Below are 25,786 nucleotides of genomic sequence, written 5' to 3'. Positions count from 1 at the left end.
GCGGCGGCTAGGCCCGGGCATTTTGCTGCGTCACCAGCCGCCGCCCGGCCTCACCACCCCTCGCTCGCACGCACGCACGTTCATTCTCCGTCCTCGCGCCCCTTTTCCTACACTTTCCTCTTCTCTCCGACCGGAGGAGTCGCTCTCCCCGCGCGGTGCATTCTGGGGAGCCAGGTCGAGCCCGCCGCCGCCGTCGCTTGAGGAAAGCGAGAAGAGGCCGCGACTGGGGAGAAGACGCCGGAGTCGCCACCGGAGAGGAGTCGCCTGCCCAGGAGCTGCCGCCGGAGAGGCCCGCCAACCCGTTCGCCCGTCCCCCTGCCCCGTTTCACGATGTGAGTGCGATACCCCGCCGAGAGAAGGTCGTCCGGGAGGGAGGCCGAGGCCGCGCGGGGGGCTGCCGGGAAGCCGTCCCTTCCCCTCCCCCTCTTTCGGCCCCCTCGGCTTTCGTCCTCGGTGGAAATCGTTCTTGCCTGGGGGTGGGAGGTTCATTATCCTAGTTCCGGTTACCGTTGGCGGGTGGAGGACATTTTTCCTCCGATGTCCGCTTTCCCCACCTCTAAACTGGCCTTTGGCTTGCTTGTGCCGGAAATCCCACTTACCCCCCATCGGCCGGGCGGGCCGCTCCTAACTCTCGGTAACTTAGCCGTAGGCCTTAATCTCCCGTGAGCTTTTGACCACGCGGGCGCCCTGGAGGCGTGGACCCTCGTGGGCCTCTGCTCCGCTCCAGGGGCAGTTTGCCCCTGTCGCTCTGTGATGCTGGGACTAGGCCCGGGGCCAAGTGCACCTGCGGTGGGTGCTACCACGAGGCTGCTGGAGCTCGTCGTAGAGCACCACGCGGCCCTCCCCCGCGAGCGACAGGTACTTCTAGGCGACTGGAGGGAGGCCATACCTTCTTCGCAACTTAATTTCCCTCTCGGGTGTCGTGATTGCTTGAGTATGGTCTTTCCAGACTTCCTCCTGACTCCAGTCTCGCTAAGGGAGTGAAGGTTGCCAAAACTCAATCGTGTCCCTGGCAGCGAGGAATTACCATTGAGCGGGGAGTTCTGCACGTGTTGGAGTCGAGAAATACTTGTGGACATTTTCTGTGTTCTATGTTAAACTTTAGGCGAGCTTTCGTTATCCTAGCTTAATTTAAGGATGAAACAGGTATGTCACTACTTTGGCTCAAATTTGTTTATGTGAGGTGACTAGATACTTTAGAAATTTTATGATACAGGGAAACCTTGATGATTTTAACCAAATGAGAATTCTTGGCACCGCCACTTTCAGCCTGTAAATTTTTCTCAGGGAAAGCTTTACCTTTTCAGATGTGAGAGTTTTTTGGCACTAAATGCTTCCTAAAAATTGCATATGGAGAGCAATTGAGGGGAACAGTTTTTATTCCTGGAAAAAATAATGCACTTTCAAGGGTTTTCTTAATAATGATTTTGAGGTGAGTATAGTTAGTTAGACATCTAAATGGATATGGAAAAAAACACCAGAGCTAGTTAACGATGGAAAATAAGCCTTGAGAAGAACGCGTGTATTATTGTAAATGTTAGAATTTGAAAGGATTCCTCCACCCCCAAAAGTATATAATAGATTTTAATCTACGTAGTTTGTGCTTTTACTCTTAAGAAATCCGTATTCCAGATAATGTACAAAGATTGTCAGTTTTTAAAACTGTGAGAACATGAATCCTCACGTAAGGCATTACCAACTTTTAATAGGTTAAATGTAGCCAAGCAAATCTTTTCACGAAGAAATAGTACGTTGAATATGGTTTGAAATAGAAGCACTCTGGGAGGTCACATGAAATAGTTAAATAGGTAAGAGATATTAAGTATTTGTATTATAAATAAAGAACTCGGGAAAAGTGTAACAATCACTATTTCTAAAAGCAGTCTGTCTATAGTTAAGAATGCTACTTTCAAAATGAGTGTTTTGAAGAGTCCAGGTAAATCTCATTCGTTGTAAGATAACTCCATATATACCCTCTAGCAAGTTCTCTAGGAGATCTTATTAATGACTGAATGAATTTACAAGATGAGTATTATGAGTCAGTTACTTGAGTTGGAAACGACTTTTTAGTAAGAGTCCTAGGAAGAATCTTGGCTGATGAGGGTTCATTTTGTTGATGTCTGCTGGAAACATTGTTTTAGTTGTGGAGAAAGACGTTTTTGCCGGACATCTCAAGGGTTTAGGGTCTGCTTTTTATCACTTCTTAGCTCTTCAGTCGTCATTCCCTAGATAAATTTCTTTCAAGTTTTTAAACTTTTGTCTAGTAGTTTATATAGAAGTGAAGTCGCTCAGTCGTGTCCGACTCTCGGACTGTAGCCTACCAACTCTCGGACTGTAGCCTACCAGGATTCCCCAGAACGGGAGTGGGTTGCTCTTTCCTTCTCCAAGGGATCTTCCCGACCCAGAGATCGAATCCAAGTCTCCCGCGTTGTAGGCAGACGCTTTACCGTCTGAGCCACCAGGGAAGTCATTCTCCTACCTTAGAGAATGCTGAAATTGAGGACCTCTCCTCTGTTTAAGACCCACACAAATCCCCCGCAGAGGGTGCTACTTTACTTTTTCTTTTTTAAGCTATTGTAGTTGGTTTTAAGTTGAACCTGTTAAGAGATGGCGTAAAATGTTTAGATTTGAGCTATTTGAAGTCATTCTTTCCAGTGTCTTTTACTTAAATTGTTACACTGTCCAGAAACTTACTGTGACTATTGTTACCGTTGGTTAACATCGTACTTACTTTGCCATCATTCAGCTTTGTAAGATTATTCCCAAAATAAAATCCATCTGTTTTCAATCTCCAAAACAAATGGTAATAATGACCATACAGCATATGGTTAATGTCTATAAGCTAAGAGTAACTGATGATGGCTTTTGTTCAGTGTTGATTTCCTAACCACTGTAACCTGGCAACTGGATTTTCTTTTCGTTTTTTTTTTCTGTGTTTGCACTAGAAGGCAGTAGAAGCAAAGTGACAGGTGACTTGAGTGCAGACCAGTATGTATTGTTAAGATTTTCCTGTTGAATTGTGTTTAAAGATCTTCTAGAAGCTGTATCATTGTGGAGTCATAGGTGGTTAGTGATAATTGCATCCCAGGAAAAAATACCTTTGTAATATCAACTGTTTAGAATCAGTCTAGTTCTGAAACACTAAATTGAAAATTGCTGTATCTAGTGTATTTTAAAGTGTTGTTATTTGCTGTGTAGATTGGCAGTGATAGATTTTACATTTACAAGCTGACTTCCCCAGAACACCTTTGAACTTTTGGTTTTCCAGGAAGATGCCAATTCACCTGTGTTCTATTCCAGAGCCAAATAAAACGTTTTTTTTGTGGATTGTCTATGCAATAGTTGATCTTCTCATGTACCCATAGTTGATTGCTAGAAAGGGTTTATGTCAGGGCTCTTTCCACCTCGCTATGCTTAATTGTCTTTGTTTACTGAAAGGATGTAAGTCACAGAGGTGTTTTTTTAAATTTTGAGTATTATTACAAGGTTTAGTTCTTCAACTATGATTTGAACCTAGAATTTCTGACAGAAATTTTTTTTCCCCTACTTTATGAAAAGGGAGAATAATTGTCCAAGTGGTCCTTGTATTTCCAATAAGGAAATGGCAACCCACTCCATTATTCTTGCCTGGAGAATCCCATGGACAGAGGAGCCTGCTGGGCTACAGTCCATGGGGTCGCAAAGAGTCGGACACGACTGAGCGACTTCACGATCACTAAACATGTCTGTAGCTCAGTTTTATTATCTAATATAACTGCTTCTATTAAAACCTTGCCACTTCCTGAGATATGAGGCTCTGAAATCTGTAATGGACGCAATGAGAGAGTGACCTTGCTTCAGTTTTATTTATATGAAGGAAAATTAAAAATTGTACCTGGTTTGACAATGTTAAAAGGGTATGTGCACAAAAGTGGGAAAGTCATAGAGTTGCTTGGAAGTAAGGCACTAAGTTGGGGCGGGAATAGTGTATTTAAGAACATATTCACTTTTATATTTTAAAGTGGTAATTACCAAAGAAAGGAACTAGCACAAAGGTTCATTGACCCCTTGGTGTCTTGGTAGCGTTTCTGTTTTTGTTGTTAACTGTTCTGGGGTTGGTTAGTTTTTTAATGGTGCTGCTAGACAGCCAAATGGCATAACCTAGCAGTTCTATTTATGAGGTAGTTGGATCCAAACAACTTAAATGCTTTGTCCTAACAACCTCCTAACTCTTTGGAAAACTAATACACATAAATTGCAAGAAAAATGTAGTTTCTTGAATAACTATGGTTATTAATGGAAGGTGTCTGCTTTTTGGGCACTCTATCACTTGTTATACCTTGAAATCAGATTGGATACTTCCATCTCAATTCCGCATTGATTTTTTTGTTTGTTTGTGTTTGGTTTGTGTTATTTTGTTAGTTTTAAATTAGAACAGTCTCCAGAAATCCAGCTTTGCAAAGATGAAACTTAGTGGAGAAGAAGGATATAGTGCAATAATCTACTGTTGAAACTGAGCTACTTGGTATCTTGACTGAAGCTGAGTATCGCTGAATTCCTTTTAAATTTGAAATCTCCTGTGACAGCTCTGTAAATTCTCCCATAGAGCTGTGATCCACCTTGGCACCCAGTTTGGGAATCATTGGACTTACATGTATATTCAGATCACTTTTCCAGAAAGTTTTACATAGTAGTGCAACTGACATACAGAAGATCTGAAAATATGAGAAGGATATCGGGGTTTCTGTGAGCAAAGAATATGTGAAAGAGAGTTTGGTTTTAGATGTTTACAGGCAGGACTTTTGATAATACTTAACTAACTGGAACTGCTTTTCTTATTTTTTAGCAGAATATTCATGTTTCCATATCATTCCTCACTTGATACAAACTGAAATAGATTACCAGTTTCTTTTTTTGTAAATGATAGGCCAGTTTCCAGACTTAAAGTGTCAGTTATTCTGAACTTCTGTGACATCGTTTTTAAACTTTTTTTCTGTTTTCTCCTTTAAAAAAAATTTTTTTTTTCCTTTAAAAATTTTTTTTATTTTTAATGTTTGTTTATTTGTTTGGCTGTGCCTGGTCTTAGTTCCAGCATGTGGGATCTAGTTCCCTGATCAGGGATGATAGAACCTGGGCCCCTTTGATTGGGAGCGTGGAGTCTTAGCCTCTGGACCACAGGGAAGTCCCTATAATTTTTCTAGATGTTTAAAAATAGTCTAGGTATATTAAAAATGAGTGATTCTAGTCTTTAAGAAGCTTTCCATTTACTAGAAATGTTTAGTTTATCCTCTAAACATAGAGTATATTTACTCCATTAAGTTCTACTTTAAAAAAAATTTAGTCTTCTGATTACTATTGTTGTATCTTAGAATTCAAAGTGATCTTTTAATTCAAACAAACATCATGTTCCATTAAAAATGAACTCATAGGGGACTGTCATTACTTCTGAATAAAGTATGTGAGGCTGTATGTCATAATGTATCTTACAGTTAAATACACAGATGAGTTACCTTTCAAAGTGCTACCCAACACAAGTATCTTATGGTGTATCACATATTTATGCTTTAAGAAAGATAAACCATAACTAGTAATGGATCTGAACCATCTACACCCATGTTTCATAGAAGACTTTTGGGCTAAATGTCATCCAACTTGAATGTGAGTTTCTTAAAGGCACAGGATTTTATCTCTGGACAGTTGTATCTAGACAGTTCCTGGTATTGTGCTCAATAAATACTTGTTTATTGAATAATATTCAAATTGTAGTCAGAATGGCTGCGATCCAAAAGTCTACAAATAATAAATGCTGGAGAGGGTGTGGAGAAAAGGGAACCCTCTTACACTGTTGGTGGGAATGCAAACTAGTACAGCCACTATGGAGAACAGTGTGGAGATTCCTTAAAAAACTGGAAATAGAACTGCCTTATGATCCAGCAATCCCACTGCTGGGCATACACACTGAGGAAACCAGAAGGGAAAGAGACATGTGTACCCCAATGTTCATCGCAGCACTGTTTATAATAGCCAGGACATGGAAGCAACCTAGATGTCCATCAGCAGATGAATGGATAAGAAAGCTGTGGTACATATACACAATGGAGTATTACTCAGCCATTAAAAAGAATACATTTGAATCAGTTCTAATGAGGTGGATGAAACTGGAGCCTATTATACAGAGTGAAGTAAGCCAGAAGGAAAAACATAAATACAGTATACTAACGCATATATATGGAATTTAGAAAGATGGTAACAATAACCTGGTGTACAAGACAGCAAAAGAGACTGATGTATGGAACAGTCTTATGGACTCTGTGGGAGAGGGAGAGGATAGGAAGTTTTGGGAGAGTGACACTGAAACATGTAGAATATTATGTAAGAAACGAGTTGCCAGTCCAGGTTTGATGCGCGATACTGGATGCTCGGGGCTGGTGCACTGGGACGACCCAGAGGGATGGTGTGGGGAGGGAGGAGGGTTCAGGATGGGGAACACATGTATGCCTGTGGCGGATTCATTTTGATATTTGGCAAAACTAATACAATTATGTAAAGTTTAAAAATAAAATTTAAAAAAAATAAAATAAATCTCTTAGCTATAAGGCTTGACTATGAGGTTCTTGACAGTGAAGGTTGGGACTAACTCAGATCTTCTACAGCTGGTCCTGTGTTCTGCTATATCACATCTTTGGTCAAATTCAGCTATATATCATATAGATTGAAAAGTAGATTGCTGGTCAGTAGTTGAAAGGTAAAGTTGGTGAGAGTCATCTATAGCTTTAGATTCTGTTAACTGAGACTTTGCTGTATTTGGGGAAATCTGGAAAAGAAGTACCACCAAATGAGTATATATCCTCAAATTACATTTGACTTGTTTGTGAGCCCTTTATTAGGGAAATGTTTATTTTGGGAATATTTATTAGTTATAATTTGATCAGACTGATCTTTCTCTTAATTAATTGAGTGGTATTACCATAGATTCTCTTTTAAGAGATTCTGCCCTTTTCTTCTCCCCTCCAATTTTTTTTACATCCAAAGAAATTGGCCTTTCGGTAAAAAAGTAATACTTTAACTTTTTATGCTTGATTAATTTCTATATGTGCCCATCAGTTGAAGATAAAACCTAATACATTTTTTAATTTCTTATTTATTTTTATCTGTGCTGGGTCTTTGTTGCTGCATGGGTTTTTGTCTAGTTGCTACCAGTGGGAGGGCTGCTACCTAGTTGCAGTGCCCGAGGTTTTCCTTGCAGTGGCTTCACTTGTTGGGGAGCGTGGGCTCTAGGACACGTGGGCTTCATTAGTGGCACAAGGGCTCAGTAGTTGCGACTCTCAAGCTCTGGAGCACAGACTCAATAGAGTCTGCACAGGCTTAGTTGCTCCGTGGCACATGGGATCTTCCCAGACCAGGGATCGAACCCATTGGCAGGCAGATTCTTTACCACTGAGCCACAAGGGAAGCCCAGATTTATCTTTTCAAAATGTACTTACTACTTTGGCTGTGCCAGGTTTCAGTTGTGGCCACTTTGTGTCTTCAGTTTTCGTTGTGGCATGCAGGATCTTTAGTTGAGATGTGCGGTATCTAGTTCCCTGACTGGGAATTGAACCTGGGTCCCCTGCATTGGGAGCATGGACCACCAGGGAAGTCCCAAAACACATTTAACAATATTTGTTTTATCACAAAGATTCTTGTCATTTAGCATGTGCTCATATCACATTTTTCAAGCCCTTTAAGTACTTTTACAAAAGTAGAACATTTTTTGTTTTGTTTTTTGGCCAATCTGTACCGCATGCAGGATCCTGACCAAGGAAAGAACCCATGACCCCTGCATTGGGAAAATGGCATCTTAACCACTGGACCACTAGGGGAAGTCAGTGGTGTGTCCATTTTTTTTAAAGGGAGAAGTGCCCTTCCCTCAGAGCTCAGTGGTAAGAATTCGCCTGCAGTGCAGGAGATGTGAGTTCTATCTCTAAGTTGGGAAGATCTTCTGAAGTAGAAAATGGCAACCCACTCTGATATTCTTGAATGGAAAATCATGAACAGAGGAGCCTGGTGGGCTGCAGTCTGTGGGGTTGCTAAAAAGTCTAGACATGATTGAGCAGCTAAGCAACATATGAATACTTAACAGGTGATTCATGTTGTAAGATAGAAACCAACACAACATTGTAAAGAATCATTCTCCAATTTAAAATAAGGAGAGAAGTGCTTATTGTTTTCATACAAACCATAGTTAAGATGCACCAGATTCTAGTATGTTAAAAGTAGTATTTGGGAACAAATGTGGTTTCCACTCTGTCATTCATTCTAAGACAAACTAAGAAATTTTAGTCAAAACTACAGAGGAGAATTTTAGGTAATGCAAATTTTAATTGCTCGAATTGACATAGCCCTAAATATTGAACTTGAAAATACTTGTCAGAAGAACTTGGAATGTCCCACTTCAGGGATTTTGGGTGGTGTTGTAATTAGTGACTTATTCACATAATGTATAGAGAGATGAAAAAAGTTTTGCATCCATGTTAGTATTAAAAAATGGATTAACAGACTTGAACGGTAGTGCGGGATTTTGCCAGGGTTTGTATAAGACTAGAGATAAATCCAACATAATTTAGATGGTAGAGTTTAAAATCAGCCTTTCTCTGGGTTAATAGGAAAAAGGGTGATGTGATATGATCCTCACAGAAGACAAAAAGGAATTTCATAAACACTTGGTTTGCCTTTCAAGTGAGTGAGTATGTGTGTCTGTTACTATTTAGGTTAAGGGTAGGATTTCCTCTCGTATTTTCTGATGGTTTAGATCGGGGTCACTTGGTAACTATTAGACTTTACAGGCCATAAGCATGAGTATCCCTGTCTCACATTCTTATTTTTGCAACTCTTAAATATTACAAAAGTTAGAACTTCCCTGGTGGCACAGTGGATAAGAATCCACCTGCCAGTGCAGGGGACATAGGTTCAGTCCCTGGTCCAGGAAGAATCCACATGCTGTGGAACAACTAAGCCTGTGCACCACAACTGCTGAGCCCATGCTCTGCAACAAAGAGTAGTCTCGCTCACCACAACTAGAGAAAGCCTGCACAAAGCAATGAAGACCCAGCACAACCAAAAGTAAATAATAATTTATTCACATATATATGCATATGTATATATATACACCAAATGGCTCCTGGGCCAACCTCTGATTTGGATCATTTGAGTTTGCTTGTATTATCTGGTAAATGATCGTATTAGTTTGTTAGGGCTGCCATAGCAAAGTACTAGAGGATGTGTGATTTAAACAGTAAAAATTTTTTCCTTACAATTCCGGAGGGTGGTTAGTTCAAGATCAAGGCGTCAGAAAGGTTGGTTTCTTTTGAAGCCTCTGCTGGGCTTGCAAATGGCCTTCATCTGTCTTCACAGGGTCTTCCCTTAAATGGTTCTAATCTTTTGTAAAAAATTAATTTATTTTTAAAATTAATTTTATTGAAGTACAGTGCGGTGTTTGTTTCTGCTGTACAGCACAGTGAATCAGTTACGTATACATATATCCTCTCTTTAGATTTCCTTTCCATTTAGGTCACCACAGTTCCCTGTGCTATTCAAAAGGTTCTCATTAGTTGTCAGTTTTATATATAGTAGTGTGTATATGTCAGTCCTAATCTCTCACTTCTTCCCACTCTTCCCTTCCCTGCTTGGTAACCATAAATTTGTTCTCTACATCTGACTCTCTCTGTGTTGCAAATAAGTTCTTGTGTACCATTTTTCTAGATTCCATATATAAGCGATATTATATGATACTTGTTTTTCTCTTTCTGACTTCCCTCTGTATGACAAACTCTAGGTCCATTCATGTCTCTACAAATGGTGTTATTCATTCCTTTCTACAACTGAGAGTAATATTTCATTGTATATACCTTCATATTTTCTTCACCCGTTCCTCTATGTATGGACATTTAGGTTGCTTCATTGTAGCTATTCTGATCTCCTATAAGGACATTAGTCATACTGCATTATGGCCCACTCTAAGACCTCATTTTATGTTAAAGACCCCGTCTCCAAATACAGTCACATGAGGTTTAGGACTTAACAAAGGAATTTGGGGGTTTAGGACTTAAACATAGGAATTTGGGACACAATTCAGGCCATAACAATGATGTAAATCTAGATTACTGAATGTGAATTCAAGGAAAGAAGAAAGATCCTCCCAGATTCCATTGTCCTTGATATGAACAGAAACCGAAGAGTTTATGCACTTGGTTTTTGATAGAGCCGCCAGGTCACCAGTGGTGCTCCTCCTCCATTACTATAGGTTCTTAATGCATAACTCCACTTGAAGAAGGTACTGCTAAGTCACTTCAGTCATGTCCAACTCTGTGACCCCATAGACGCAGCCCAACAGGCTCCCCCATCCCTGGGATTTTCCAGGCAAGAACACGGGAGTGGGTTGCCATTTCCTTCTCCAATGCATGAAAGTGAAAAGTGAAAGTGAAGTCGCTCAGTCCGACTCTTAGCAACTTCATGGACTGCAGCCTACCAGGCTCCTCTGTCCATGGGATTTTCCAGGCAAGAGTACTGGAGTGGGGTTCCATTGCCTTCTCCGTGAAGAAGGTAAACACTCTACTTTAACATGGTAAACGGTGCTGTTAACTATTTCAGATTACGTTGTTCAATTGGCTGGAAAAGCGTGTTTACCAGTATTGAAATAGCCATTGGTAAACATGCTGGGAGAAGAATTCTCGTTAATCAGGTTAATTCAACATTGTAAGTCAACTTGGGCCAATAAAAATTCATTTTTTAAAAAAAATCTGGGTATTTGTTTTTAGCGATACTACTCCCCCCTCACCCCCCAAAACAGGAAAGAGAGAATACTACAATGAATTCTTCAGAAACCCATTATTCAGTCTCAACCTTTATCAGTACAGGGTTATTCTTATTTTATCTACCCCCCTCCCTTTTCCCCAGTGGATTTTATATTGAAGAAAATCCCAGACATGTTCCTTTAAATAAGGAACATCTGCAGTTTAGGTACCTTTGACAACAGGCAATTCTGTTTACCAAAACAACGATTACTAAAACTTGAGAATAAGTGACAATTGGACAATAAATCCTAGACACATTTTCTGGGCTGTAGCTATTGCAGTCTTTGTTGTTTTGTGTCTTAATTGAATGGAAAAGATTGATTTTTCTTTTTAAATAACACAGTTTCACAATTAGACTATGTTGCTCTAAAGAAACAAACCATTCTGTGTCAAAACCATTTAATATCATTTTTCTAAAGTGTGAAAATAATAAACCTGTCTACCCATAGCAGTTTGAACGTTTAGCAGGTCATTGCCACGTAGCTTTCTCTCTCCTCCTTTCCTTTCCTTAATTAATTTAAAGCAAGCCTCACGTACTTCTCTTTTAATCGAGTGGAGTTTTTTTTTTCCTTTGTAAAGCAGTGCCTTTCACACCTAACAAAACTACGAGCTTTCACGTTTTCTAATACTCTGTCCATATCTAGGACAGGTTTCCGTGGTTTCGGGAATCTTTTTTATATTCAGTTTGAATTGAGATGCATACCAGATTTACAAATTGTGCTTGTTCAATAGTTCTTAGGTCTCTTTTAATCTAGAACAGTTAGGTTCTAGATTGGAATGAATCATGTTGATCAAATCAGAAGGTAAATATCTGGTTGTCCCACTTTTGGTGATGCTGAGATCATAAATTCTTTATCTGCTGTTCATCTAATCATTACTCATGGTCCTATTTATTGATGAATACTGCCAAATCAGTATAAAAATTGAAAAATGGTGATTTTATTTTATTTTTTGTTTTTGCCCCTCACGTTTTATTCCATACCAGAGCTAGAATTCTGTAAGGAAGCTTCCTTCAGGAAATGGTCCTATTCAGGTATCATGAATAAAGATTCATAAAGGGGACTTCCCTGGTGGTCCAGTGGTAAAGAATCTCTGCCAATGCAGAGGACGTAGGTTCTATTGCTGATCTGGAAAGAGTCCACATGCCACAGGGCAGCTAAGCTTGTGTGTCAGAACTGCTGAGCCTGCATTCCACTAGAGCCAGAAGTGGAGCCTGCACACCCTAGAACTTGCACTCTGCAACAAGAGAAGTCTGAGCACTGCAACTAGAGAAAGCCTGAGAGCAACAGTGAAGACCCAGTGCAGCCAAAAATAAAATGTAAATGGATAAACAAAATTTAAACATTCATAAAGGGAAAACAGGATAGATGCCTGTTCTTTCTTCTTAGTTGCCTTTTTGTAAAGAATTGGAGCTGTATCTCATGTTCTGGTGATCTAGAATTGTGGATAGTTTTTTAATATAAATTTGGAGTATTTATAGTCAGTGTATTTGGATCAATTTGCAATCATTCTTTCAAATTGTCACTGGCCAAGGAGAGAAACACCATACTTTTTTTGCCTCCAGTGGGCAAAACATTGTTTTTATTTTTATTTATTTAAATTTTGGCTGTGCTGGGTCTTCGTTGTAGCATGTGGCCTCTTTGCTGTATGCAGGCTTCTTATTGGCAGAGCCCTGGGCTCAGTAATTGCAGTTAGTGGGCTTAGTTTCCCTGAGTCATATGGGATCTTAGTTTTCCAGCCAGGGCTCAACCCAAGTCCCCTTCAAAGGGAGATTCTCAACCACTGGATCATAGAGAAGTTCCAACATAATATTGACCAAAGAGGTATTAATTTGTTTAATTGTTTAGTTCCTAAGTCATGTTTGACACTCTGGACCACCATGGATTGTAGCCTGCCAGGCTCTGTCCATGGGATTTCCCAGGCAAGAATACTAAAGTGGGTTGTCAATTCCCTATTCAGGGCATCTTCCTAGCCCTGGGATCGAACCTGTGTCTCCTGCATTGGCAGGCAGGTTCGTTACCACTGAGCCATCTGGGAAGCCCAAACATTTGTTACCCAAACATTATTGACCAGAGATGTTAAATATTCACTTATATAACAAATTTCCAGCCACTGGTGTTTTTGCAAAAATTCCCTAGTCAATAATGAATTAACAAGTACTAAATATTTTCCTTTAAAGAGCAAACATGGGGGGAATTCCTTCTCAGTCCAGGGATTAGGACTGCTGGTGCTTTCATTGTTGGAGGCCCATTTGATCTCTGGTTGGGAAACTAAGATCCCACAAGCTGCATAGAAAAGGCCAAACATATTACCACATATTGAGAAAGCTGTTTTGCCAAGAAAATGAACTAGAGGTAATGTGTGGCCTATTGGAACCTATTAATAAACTCCTAAATCATTTATTTTATGTACATTGACATGATGACATTAGAAGTTGTGATTTTTATTTTTTTTAGTCCACAGAAGTTTGGTTCTTTTTCAAAGTGAAGTCGCTCAGTCATGTCCGACTGTTTGCAACCCCATGGACTGTAGTCTACCAGGATTCTTCATCCGTGGGATTTTCCAGGCAAGAGTACTGGAGTGGGTTGCCATTGTCTTCTCCAGGGGATCTTCCTGACCCAGGGATCGAACCTAGGTCTCCCACCTTGTAGGCAGACGCTTTACTGTCTGACCCACCAGGGAAGTCATAGACATTTTTCAAAGACGTTTTTAAATCCCACCCCAGTCTGCCAGTAGATGCCTAAAGAAATGATTTGTTGGTATTTCGGCTTTGGAAATCGCTGTTTATATATATATTTTTTTAATATTTATTTGCTTGTGCTGGGTCTTAGTTGTGGCATGTGGGCTCCCTAGTTGCGGCTTGTGGAATCTGGTTCCCTGACCAGGGATCGGACCTGATCTCCTGCATGGGGAGCTTGGAGTCTCAGCCAGTGGACCACCAGGGAAGTCCCACCATTTATAACTTTTAATTTCAGAGCTGATATCAGTGTTCCAGAGTAGTGTGTGGCAACTAGTTTAACCATTACACAAGTGTAACCATTGTGTAAAAATATTAATGAGCTGTGGCTGTAACATTTTAGAACTTGAAACGGTTACACCTTAGGATTGGGAATTTTGGAAGCAAACAATTCGTTTGTGTTGAGTTGATTTATGAGTACTGTTTGACAATATAACTAATTTGTTTAAAAGTTCTGATTTGAAGTTTTGGGTTTATAGAAAAGTTTAAAAAATACAAATAATTCCTGTAACTTTGATTTTTAGGTGATCAAAGTGGGACATACTTATTGTTAAAAAGTAATTGCACCCAAAATGCAAAATAAATGGTTTTTTAAATAATTGTAACAGTTGAGATTGATATGGCTCTATTTCCTTTCTTTTCTCTTTCTGGCTCATGCTTTAGAGGCAAGTGCTGTTAATCTACCTGTTCTTCGTGTGCGCATGCCTGTGTGTGTGTGTGTGTGTGTGAGAATTCTTGGAATTTTATGAGTGTGTATTTATCGAAGTAACCTGTCTTGGTCTTGAAGATAACAAAGAAAAATTTTATTTATCACATGTAATCTTGTGTGTGTGTGCACTCAGTATTGTCTGACTCTCTGTGACCCCATGGACTGTAGCCCACCAGGATTCTCTGTCCATGGGATTTTCCAGGCAGGAATACCGATTAGGTTGCCATTTCCTGTTTTAGGGGATCGTCCCTACCAAGGGATCAAACTCATGTTTCTTGCATCTCCTGCATTGGCAGGTGGATTCTTCACCATTAGCACCACCTGGGAAGCGCTTATAATCTTTACTGCCTGTTAATTAACCATATTTGACTGTATTTGCTTCTAGCAGATTTTTAGCTACATTCTAAAACATAATTTTTGATGGATGAGTAGAGCTTTAGGCAGAACTTTGAAATACTGTCATTTCTCATACTTCTAAAAAATTCCTCCCCCAGTTTCTTGAATTGTAAGTAGAAATGTTGCATACTGTATTTCATATGACAATGGATTAGTTCTTTTAAATCATGTGAAGTTGAATTTTTAAGAGCAGGGCTATAAAGAAGTAGCACACAAATTTTAACAGGGCTACCTAAATGGTTAACTCCATTGAACATTTTGGTCTTATGTTTTAAAATCCCTTCCTATGAGGGAACGGTATCATTGCATTTTAACCTGAAATGCACCTGTTAGGGGAAAAACATATTAATAGTTCACATTTGAAATTGTAATATACTCCCTCAAAATAATGCTCTGATGGAGAAAAGAAGTATGTTACTTATATGCTAAATTTCGGAGGTTATGTAAATACCCACTTAGTGAACTTCAGCTTAACTTTGTCTAATTTTATCTCATTATAGGCAACCTGCTTCTGCAAAGTGGTACGATCGGAGGGACTATGTCTTCATTGAATTTTGTGTTGAAGACAGTAAAGATGTTAATGTAAATTTTGAAAAATCGAAACTTACGTTCAGGTAAATTCCCCTTTTTATATCATTGGATGAAATACTTGTTTCAGACAGCTTGAATAGCTTTGGTTTGCTTGTTTTGTGTTTTCTCTGAAGTTATTACTAATCTTTACCTCTTTGAAGAAACTCATTTTCCCCCTTTTTTTTGTACAGTTGTCTTGGAGGAAGTGATAATTTTAAACATTTAAATGAAATTGATCTTTTTCACTGTATTGATCCAAATGTAAGTAGTTTTGAAACTTTAATCCCGAAAAAAATTTAAATTTAAATTGTGAGGAAATGGACATAATTTAAATACTCATTTTAGAGATAAATAATAATTCTTAACAGTTCAGAGGCTAAAATATAATTGTATGGTTTGCATTGTTTTCCATCTTGTAACTGCTTCTCTGCATATTATTTTTGTTGTTATCAATGTTTGGACTCAGGACAGTACTGTATTTTTTAACCTTTTTAAAATTGCAGTGTAGTTAATATAAGGATGGTACTCTTGATGCTTGTCTTATTTAAGCATAGATGTAGCTAAGTATGTCCTATGCTTACACCATGTTTACTAATTTTTTTAAAACTTTTTATGCTATTCACCTTGTTCAGGGGAGGCAAAAAAAATGATATTTTTGCTATTGGATAGCTTATGAAATCTTCAGTAGCCTAGGGGATGTTTCAGGGTGTAGGGAAAGAAATAAGGAGGAAAGAAATGACAACAAGCAACTTTGTATCCTATATTGATACTAGAGAGTTACAACAGTATTAAAACACTTATTTTTGTTATAGGATTCCAAGCATAAAAGAACAGACAGATCGATTTTATGTTGTTTACGAAAAGGAGAATCTGGCCAGTCATGGCCAAGGTTAACAAAAGAAAGGGCAAAGGTAGGTTTCTTTTCCTTTTTTTGAAAGTTAGGTATTTTTAAATAATTAAAGATAAGTGACATCAAACTCAAAAGTTTCTGCCCAGCAAAGAAAATCACTAAGATGAAAAGACAACCTACTTAATGGGAAAATATATTTACAAATCATGTATCTGATAAAAGGTTAATATCTAATGTATATGAGGAACTCCTACAATTCGGCAACAACAATCCAGTTAAAAAAGGGGCAGACATCTGCTATACTCCAATATAAAATAAAAATTAAACAACAGAGGAACAGGTAGAGCAGTTCCCTGGTGACCTAGTGATTAGGATTCCAGGCTTTCATTGCCTTGGCCCAGGTTCATCACTAATTATTAGAGAAATGCAAATTAAAACCACAATGAGATATCATCTTCTGTTAGAATGGCTGATGTCAAGAAGGCCAATAAGAAATGCTGTTGTTGCGATTATAAACTGGTTTAGCCACTATGGAAAATAGTATGGAGATTCTCAAAAAATTAATAAGAGTAGAACTACCATATGATCTAGGCATTCCAGTTCTGGGTATTTATCTGAAGAATATGAAAACACTACCTGGAAAAAATGTGTGCCATCTCTATTCATTGCAGCAGTATTTAAAATAACCAAAATATGGAAGCAGCCAAAATATCCATTGATGAATGAATGATAAACCGGTGTGTGTGTGTCTGTTTGTGGATTAGTAGTTAGCCATTTTAAAAGAATAAAATCTTGCCATTTGCAGCAACATGGATGGACCTTGAGGGTAATAAGTAAAATGAGTCAGAAGGAAAAAGACAAACCTAATTTTAAAAAATACAACAAACAAAACTAAAAGACACATACAGAGAACAGATTGATGATTACCAGCAGGGGAGGGGGAGTTGAAGGGGTAGGTAAGGGGTACAAGGAGTCAATTTTATAGTGACAGACAATAAGTGGACTTGGAAGGTAATCACTTTGTACTTGGAGATGTTGAGTGACAATGTTATACCCCTGGAACTGGTATTTTTAAAAATTGGTATGAGGAATCATAGTGTGTTTATTTCATGGCGTATTACTATTAAGGCCCTGTGTTCTATACGCTTTTCTCTACTTTGAAATGTATTAGTGTCAATACCGAGGGTGGTCAGAATAAGGTCAGTCACTAATTGATGCAGGCTCTTTTGCACTCAAGAGAAAGACTTAAAGGTATAAATTACTCAAATATCAGATGAGAGTATATCATGGTGGCATTTAAAAAATAGTAAGTTAATTATCTGAATTTGAATAGTTTCTATTAGTGAATTTTTTTAAAAAGGTTTCTGACAACTGAGACTTCATGAAACTATATTTACTAATATATATTGCATTTAACTTCTGATTTTTCTAGTCTATTCTTTTTTTGTGCTGATTCCATGCCTTGCTAGTGAGTATGAACCCCGTAATTCAATAATCTAATCAGAGGGTGATATTTGTATTGATCTATAGCTTAATTGGCTTAGTGTGGACTTTAATAATTGGAAAGACTGGGAAGATGATTCCGATGAAGACATGTCTAATTTTGATCGTTTCTCTGAGGTAAGTTCTTTTAAATGCATTCTTCCACCTCCCTCTCAGTACACTTATTTCTAGTCAGTTTAATTTGGTTTTAAAGGCCTAGTGATATGTAAGGACCTGCATTACTTTAGTTTCAAGACTGGTTTTTTATGAGTTTATAAAAACTAGTATTAAGTTCTAAAGTTGATGTGTAAGGAAAAAAATAAACTCTATGGTCAGTACAACACAGCTAATTTTTACTGTTTCTTTGGGGGGGAAAAAAAGAGTTAAAAAGTAAGTACCCAATTTCATGTATGCAGTTTCTTATTTACACATCTCTCACATGGCTCTGGCACCTGGATTTCAAAGGAGAGAAGGGAGAAATGATATTCATTGTCCTAAACTGTGCTACTCCTTACCTGTAGTAATTGGTCCCACCATTTACCCAGATGTGCATGTCACAACTTTTACCAATCTCCTAAGTAAACTCTTAAATGTATTCAGTTCTGCATCTGTTGCCATTGCATCTTGACATCTAGTATTGCACTTGGAGCCTTCTCAGTATTTTTCCTGCTCAAAGAAACTTAACCAGTATTTAATGTCTTCAGATGTAGGAAAACTCTTCACTAGTTACTCATATTATTTGAGAGTAGATGCTTAGGATTTTTATACTGAAAGGTTTTTGAGTCAGTATCTTTTTAAGACCCCTTCGAACTCTGAAGTTCAGGTAAGCATGTGTTTTTGAAGTTGTTCTTTTTTTTTTTTGAAGTTTCATATGAATTATTTAGTCTGCTTATTTATACCTCTTTACGTAATGCAGTTCTTATTATTGGGCCCAGTTTATTTTAAGTATGTAAGAGTATTTTACACAGCCTATATGTTTTCTTTCAAGGATTATGTTTATTTTCTGTTTTCAACTTAGTTACTGTTGTTTAGCTGAATTCAGTATTTAGGCCTTTTATACAAACTAATAAGCCCAAAGGACTTTTTTTTTTAAGTTACCATTGATTCTTCACAATATTTAAAACTACAATGAGAATACCATAATACACATGCCACTTAGTTGAACATACAAAACTTTACAACTAAAAATAATCCCATTTTTAGTCACCAGAGGTACCTGCTATTCAGGATTATGGTATTTAGTTTCTGCATCATACATATGTATCTTGTTGGCTGAATTTTAAAAATTTCACTTTTCTTCAATGAGAACTTACTCTTAACTTCCTACTATAGTTTCAGGATTTTATATAATTACATAAAATCTACTTTTTCCAGAAAGGAAAGTACCTAACTAATCTATAGTTGAATTTTTTTTTAATTGGTGGAAATCTATGGCAGAGCTAAGGTTTATTCTGGAGTGTGCAACCTAATAATTAGGGCTTAATTTAACATCATTTTTAAAACTAATTTTTACACTTCGAATAGATGATGAACAACATGGGTGGTGATGAGGATGTAGATTTACCAGAAGTAGATGGAGCAGATGATGTAAGTCTATAAATTCTTTTCTATGTTTAATAAAATAGTAAGAAACAATGTATTTACAGGTTGTTTTATATAAATCAAGACTGCTTTTTTTTTTTTGCCATTGGTTGGTTTTTTTCCTAAAAAATACTACAGGGAAAACCAATTCTTTTAGAAGTGTTCATTTTAGAGGGATGGATACTTACTAGGAAACAGGTGTCCCATGGATCATTCTTAAAGGGACCAGATTTATAGTTCAGAATAATTATTGTACAGAGACATATGCCTTATTCAATTAACAGTTTAGGGAATATTTTGACAAAGTTAAACAGGTTTTAACAGCAGAATGGTCAGAGAGACATATAGTATACAGATGGATGTTGTGAATCTGTAAGGAGGATATAATGGTCCACTCTTCTCAACATTTTCCCACCTGGCATTCTGTTAACATCTTTAAGAAAGTTTTTCGATCTAGTTTGGAAAATATTTATTTAAATAGTTCAACAGTTAGGATTAGAGTTCATTGTCTTGTGTCATTCCAGTGGTCTTCATATTGAGCCATTTTTCTCTTGCATTAAATGCCAAGAGAGAAACCATTTTATAGAAAAATTCATTTTGATTAGTAGAAAGGAATTCAAAGGATGGGCTCAATTCCCTCCAAAAGGCACACATCTTATAGGAAGATATATCCTCAGCTGTACATACTGTTCATCTTAAATAAACCTGTTTTTAAGTCCATTGATAAGTTCATGAGATTAATGTAACCACATGTCTCTGCTACTTTGGTCAAAAGTATCGTGCTTCAACTTTAAGGCAGACTGTTCAGTTAGTGGAGAAACATTTTATCGCAATTTGGTTGAAATTTTTATTTCTCTTTCTGCAGGATTCACAAGACAGTGATGATGAAAGTAAGTATCTTTGTAAAAATAGATCTACACAGAGACATTTCACATCAAAAACCAAATTCTCAAAATAGAGAAGTTACTTGTTTAAAATTCTTAGATCCGTGATTATGGAAGATATGTGATTATTTCTTTATGGCCTCTTAACAAATAGCTAAAGCAAAAATTTGAATGATTCAAGGTTGTTGGGCTATTATCCTCTTGTAATTTATACTAATCTTTAAAAATTCTTTTCAGAAATGCCAGATCTGGAGTAAGGAATGTTGTCATCGCTGGATTTTGAGAAAGAAAAATAACTTCTCTGCAAGATTTCGTAATTGAGAGAATTCCTGAGTTGATAGCTCTAAAGGCAGATGCTGTATTTGCCTCCTTTAACCCATTTTTCAACCTGTTTGTTTTTTTTAAGGCTTCACTAAGGGTTGATATGTACCATTGTATGGGGCAGTTTTAAGTCAGCTAAGGCAATAACCTTGTGCATGAACATTTCCCAGATTTCCATGATGCTGTTGAGGTCCTAAGCAATTGACACAGCAGTTGTGATAAATAAAAATCTCACCTAAGTCTCCTTTACTCATAACTTAGATACTGACATGATAGGAAGCTCTCTGGCTTAGGGAAAGTAACTAAATTTTAGATTTTAGAACATGGACTCAAAGTGGCTGAAAGAATTGGTTGATACTTTAAACTGGTAACATGTTATTCCTCTGGCATATCCTTCAGGATTGTTCCACTAAAGTTTTATTTTTCAAAAAATTTACTTCACATTATTGTATGTAAGTGATCACTTGTCAGTGTTCCAGATGTATCTTAGCTAAAACTAGTGAATGCCCTAACTTAGATGGTTTTGAAGCCTGTACATTTGGTATTGTTTGACCCTTAAACTTTTACATCTCTTAGCATGGAGGACGAAGAAAGGCTGTACATTGTTGCTTGAGAGTCTGTACATTTAGACCAAATTTGTATTTGCACTGTCAGTATGGCAAATGAGTGGAAAAAAATGTTAATACACTATTGGATTTTTTTATTCCTTTTTTTTTTTTTTTGGATTCAGCTTGTACCTGGGCTGAAAACCTCAATTTATGTTCATGACAGTGAGGATTTTTTTTTAATGTCTACATTCTTTCTAATAAACTGTTGGAAGACTTCTTGGCTATCCTTTCAAGTGTCTGGTTTACTGTAATTTCATGTATTGCCATTTACTGGAATGGAGTTTTTATTTTTACTTGAGGAAGAATTTGGGAATATTCCTCTGGGGGAAACAAAGGCTTGCTATAATGTCACAGAAAACCTTTTAAAAGTGGATCTGTAATAGAAAATTGTAGATGCACTTTGCAACAGTTGGAAAAGAAAGTGTTGTGATTTGATTGAAATAAAACTAAATGTGTTGTCCTCCTCTAAATCTTTGAGCTTTCGCATTTTGGCACTTTTTATTCCTTCCAGCTTCTGTGTATTTGTCATAGCATAGAAATGCTTCATATTTCAGTACTTTCTCATGTCAGACACTAAGGACCTTTGTTACAGGCAGTGTTAAAGTGCTGGGGGCAGGGAATACAAAGATAAATCCTTTAGGTAATTGTATACTCGGGGAGCACATATCACAAGCTAAGCCTTGGGACAAATAGTGAAAAGAAACTTGGGAAATGGCAAATGTAGTAATAGGTATGGATAGAGTATTGTGGGGATTTAGAAGGAAAAACACAACCTTTTTTCTTTCCTTGTTAAGTATATAATTGTTCCAAATGATACTCAAAGCCATTTTCTTGAAATGGTACAAATAGAAAATCTTACTACTTAGAGACTGGGCAATCAACTCTTTTGTTATATTGGTCTTATGAGACTGCAATTTTTCTTCAAAGCCTTAGTTTTTTCCACATTAGGTATATTTGGACTTCTGTCCTTCTAGAAGGTCTCCTTTCTCTGGAGCATGCCAGAGGTATCAGTATGATTAATAATATACTGCTTCATAGAAAACCTTTAAATTTTCAAAAAAAAACCCTCTAGTTATATTCTCGCAAAGAATTCTTTCTGTATGTTCTGGAAGTTAGAGTCATTAATGATTTATTGACTTAATGCCAGCCATTGGGCTACAGCATTAAAATATAGCATGATGGATTTCTAATTTCATCCTATTAAGATTTTTTCAAACCTGCTTTGTACTCAAATAGTATAGTGGGATTTCAGTAATCCTTATTGCTGTCAGGTATGAAGGCCTCTCAGTGGTATCTGACCCCCTCTTTAAGTTAGAAGGATATCATGCCAGAAGGTGAATTCACAGGCCAAAACTTAAGGACTATTTGGCCTTGCATTGCAAATCTGAACCGTGGCTACTTTTGCCTTAAAAGAGTCACTGGGGAGAGGATCATTTGGTGAATTTAAGCTTGGATGAGGGAGATGGCATCTCTTTATTACCATTTGGCTATTGTGACATGTGATAAAGATGGCTCTCTTCAACTTCCTGAACTGTGAAGTTACTTTCTTCAAGGAAGAAAGGAAAGTGATTAGTTGCTACAGCTTACGTTTTATTTAGCCATTCAGTTCTGTGCAGGTTTTTTTTTCTATTTAGCAGGAGTTCTTTTGACGTGTGATAATGAACTTCACCTGTATGTGAATATCAGCTGCTGTTCCGCTTCGCTCTCCCAGTATTGTACTACCCTTGAGAACATAAAGGCTGGGGAGGATAGGTAGACAGGTTTGTGTAAGGCCTACTCTTAACTCCCAAATTATTTTACTCTGATAGGCTTCCATACTTGATGATAGTCGGTAATCTCTTCAGGAACAGTGAAGGATGTATGTCACCACTAAATATCCCACCCTGAGGACAGCCACCTGCTAAAGTGAAAACAAAATGTCAATTGCTTACAGCTTTTAGTGTCAGCCTGGATAATTTCATTGTTTATGTGAAGAACCTATCCAGACCTCTAGCTCAAATTTCTTTGCCTCAAGCCCAGTGACCTTGACTTCTCTACTTAGCAGCCCATTCCCATATCTCGTGATCACAGGTTTAGGAGGGATTGCTGTAAAGCTGTTTTCAGTACAATTAACAGCCTCTTGAGTTTACCTCCCTCCCTCAACCATATTTTTGTATTCTCACAAGTTTCATCTTGAAGCTCTAGTTCCTGTCCTGTACCTGTAGCCCTGTAGCTATAGACCCACTTCGGGTCTATGTGGATTCAGAAGTCCCAACTGGAAGAGACGCCTTAGGATAGTAGGTGCATGTGGGGCCCAGAAAATTGCAATTTGATACTTGGACATGTGTGACCCCAGTGGTCCAGTGGCTAAAACACCATGCTTTGGATATACGGGGGGCAGTGGATTGATCCCTAGTCAAGGAACGAAGATGCCACATGCCACAAGGTGCAGCCAAAATAGAGATGTAGTTTTTGGTTTTTTTTAAGTGTCCTGGCTACCAGCATCAGTTTCACCTAGGAGCTTGTTAGATATATAAATCCTGGGCCCCCAAATCTTCCAAATCAGAAACAGCTGTAGGGTCTTAGGCCCTCTAGCTGGTTCTGATGTGTGGTAAAGCTTGACAACTTCCTTTAGATCTAAAACAGATTCTGAATAAGTTGGTTCTGCTAAGATGGCAACCCCATCCAGTATGACTGATGAAATTGTTCTGTGTCTCTCCATTGTCTGATAGAGTCAGTGCCAGCTGCAAAGAACTATTGGAAATGTGGCTAGTGTGACTAAAAACTGAATTAACTTAATTTTAACATGTAATCCCATATAGCTAGTGATTACCATAGTAGATAATGTAGATTTAGATGATTCTGGGGCTGGTGGTTCCTGGCCCACTCACTGCAAAAAGTTCAAATTCTTACTAACGATACGGGGAAATTCTTCGAAGAATGATGCAAAATCTACAAGGTACAAAGGAGAGATCTAGAAAAACATAGGTAATCCCTGCTGGTCCAGTGGTTAGGATCCTGTGTTCTCACTGCCAGGCACCTGGGTTCACTCCCTAGTGGAGGAACTAAGGTTCCCCATCCCACAAGTCCTGTGGCACAATCAAAAATAAAATTTTTTAAATTAAATGAACATAACTTTAAACCAACATTTTATTTCTTGTAATTTTAAAGAAGCAATAGATGGTATACTCATGTTTATAAGATTTCCTTTTTTTCCTTCAATACTGCATGTAATAGCCATTTAAAACAATCCAAATAACCATTAATGGAGTAAGTTATTACACATTTCTGTGCCATAAGGTGTAGCTACAACCAAAAATGTAAACTGACACAAAGTTCTCAAAAACATAAAGATCAGAAACCTTATGTTTTCTGAAGTGTGCCTCCACTGAAGTTTTTTTAAAAGACAAGAATATATGTTTTATGGACATGGGATGGAATGAAAGTGAATGCATAGATGCAAAATATTTTTTAATGCTTATTTCTGGGAATGAGATTTGGGTAGTGATGAAAGGATTTATCCTGATCCTGTGTGCTTACAATTTGTTCATGTATTAACTTGCATTAAAAAAAAAAAAATTGTGGTCTGACGAGAATATTAGATTTTTGAGGTACAACTTGAGTAGGATACTTAAGTGGAATGTCAGTTCAAAACTAATTGGAATTGAAAAGATTAAAAAACTCTGAAGCCAGGGAATTGATTGGATTATTTTTGAAATCACCCAACATGATCGTCAAAAAATATGGTAGAGACAAAGTACTGAATGAATGTGGGACTTGGCCACTATGAATGGCAGTTGAAATGAGTTTGTAAGGAATTTCCTGGCAGTCCAGTGTTTGGGACTATCCTTTCACTGCTCTGCATTCAATCCCTAGTTAGGGAACTAAGATTCTGAAAGCTGCTGCTCAGCCAAAAGAAAAGTTCATGGTAAACACAATTTTCACCTTAAGATGAAATTCGTAAGGTTTCCAGTCATAAATTGAGAGGTTAGTTAATTTGAAATTAACTTCAGGTTCAGTCTTTGTGATCTCTCTTATCCCATGGAAAGTAACTTGTATTTTACATGAAATACTACCTGGGCTATCTAGAAATCAAGAAAGTAACAAGACCAAAATATGTCAAAACTCTAAAATGTGCTGTGTTTAGTTGTATCTGACTCTTTGTGACCCCATGGGCTGTAGCCTGCCAGGCTCCTCTGTCCATGGGGATTCTCCAGGCACGAATACTGGAGTGGGCTGCCATGCCCTCCTCCAGGGGATCATACCAACCCAGGGATTGAACCCAGGTCGCCCACGTTGCAGGCAGATTCTTTACTGTTTGAGCCACCAGGGAAGCCAAAGAATACTGGCTGCTGCTGCTAAGTTGCTTCAGTCGTTTCCGACTCTGTGCGACCCCATAGACGGCAGCCCACCAGGCTCCCCTGTCCCTGGGATTCTCCAGGCAAGAACACCGGAGTGGGTTGCCATTTCCTTCTCCAATGCATGAAAGTGAAAAGTGAAAGTGAAGTCGCTCAATCGTGTCCAACTCTTCGGGACCCCATGGACTGCAGCCTACCAGGCTCCTCTGTCCATGGGATTTTCCAGGCAAGAGTACTGGAGTGGGGTGCCATGGCCTTCTCCAGAAGATTACTGGAGTGAGTAGCATATCCCTTCTCCAGCAGAACTTCACCCAGGAATCAAATGGGTCTCCTGCATTGCAGGCGGATTTTAGACAGTATTATAAATTGAGCAGGTTATCTAATTTCAGACAGCAAAGGAGTTAGAAAAACTAAAAATTTACGAACGAGCATAGTGGAGAAATAGCTTTATATATCCACCTCGGTAACACTAAGAGCATTTAGTGTTGCATTGTGATACA

The 25,786-nt window shown here is 38.1% G+C and overlaps 1 protein-coding gene across 2 annotated transcripts; it reads left to right on the top strand.

The window, feature by feature from the left end:
- PTGES3 (prostaglandin E synthase 3) lies at positions 1 to 21,165 on the top strand. 2 transcript variants are annotated; one of them, XM_005903448.2, is made up of 8 exons: positions 6 to 332; positions 15,154 to 15,267; positions 15,415 to 15,484; positions 16,036 to 16,134; positions 17,604 to 17,693; positions 19,080 to 19,142; positions 20,002 to 20,026; positions 20,258 to 21,165. In XM_005903448.2, coding segments are annotated over exons 1-8 (483 nt in total). In that variant the 5' UTR covers positions 6 to 330; the 3' UTR covers positions 20,278 to 21,165. The 2 variants fall into 2 exon arrangements, with proteins under 2 accessions (XP_005903511.1, XP_005903510.1); XM_005903449.2 differs by lacking the exon at positions 19,080 to 19,142 and having other exon boundaries at positions 1 to 332.
- Positions 21,166 to 25,786: the final 4,621 nt, after the last annotated feature.

This window comes from Bos mutus, chromosome 5 (assembly GCF_027580195.1).
Source record: "Bos mutus isolate GX-2022 chromosome 5, NWIPB_WYAK_1.1, whole genome shotgun sequence".
Lineage (NCBI taxonomy): Eukaryota > Metazoa > Chordata > Mammalia > Artiodactyla > Bovidae > Bos > Bos mutus.
This window is presented reverse-complemented; position numbering and strand designations above follow the sequence as displayed.

What these genes read in the sequence shown, in the direction of transcription:
- PTGES3 (XM_005903448.2), top strand. An exon ending in TAACAAAAGAAAGGGCAAAG is followed by an intron (nt 16,135 to 17,603) that starts GTAGGTTTCTTT and finishes ATTGATCTATAG; the next exon opens with CTTAATTGGCTTAGTGTGGA. An exon ending in AAGTAGATGGAGCAGATGAT is followed by an intron (nt 19,143 to 20,001) that starts GTAAGTCTATAA and finishes CTCTTTCTGCAG; the next exon opens with GATTCACAAGACAGTGATGA.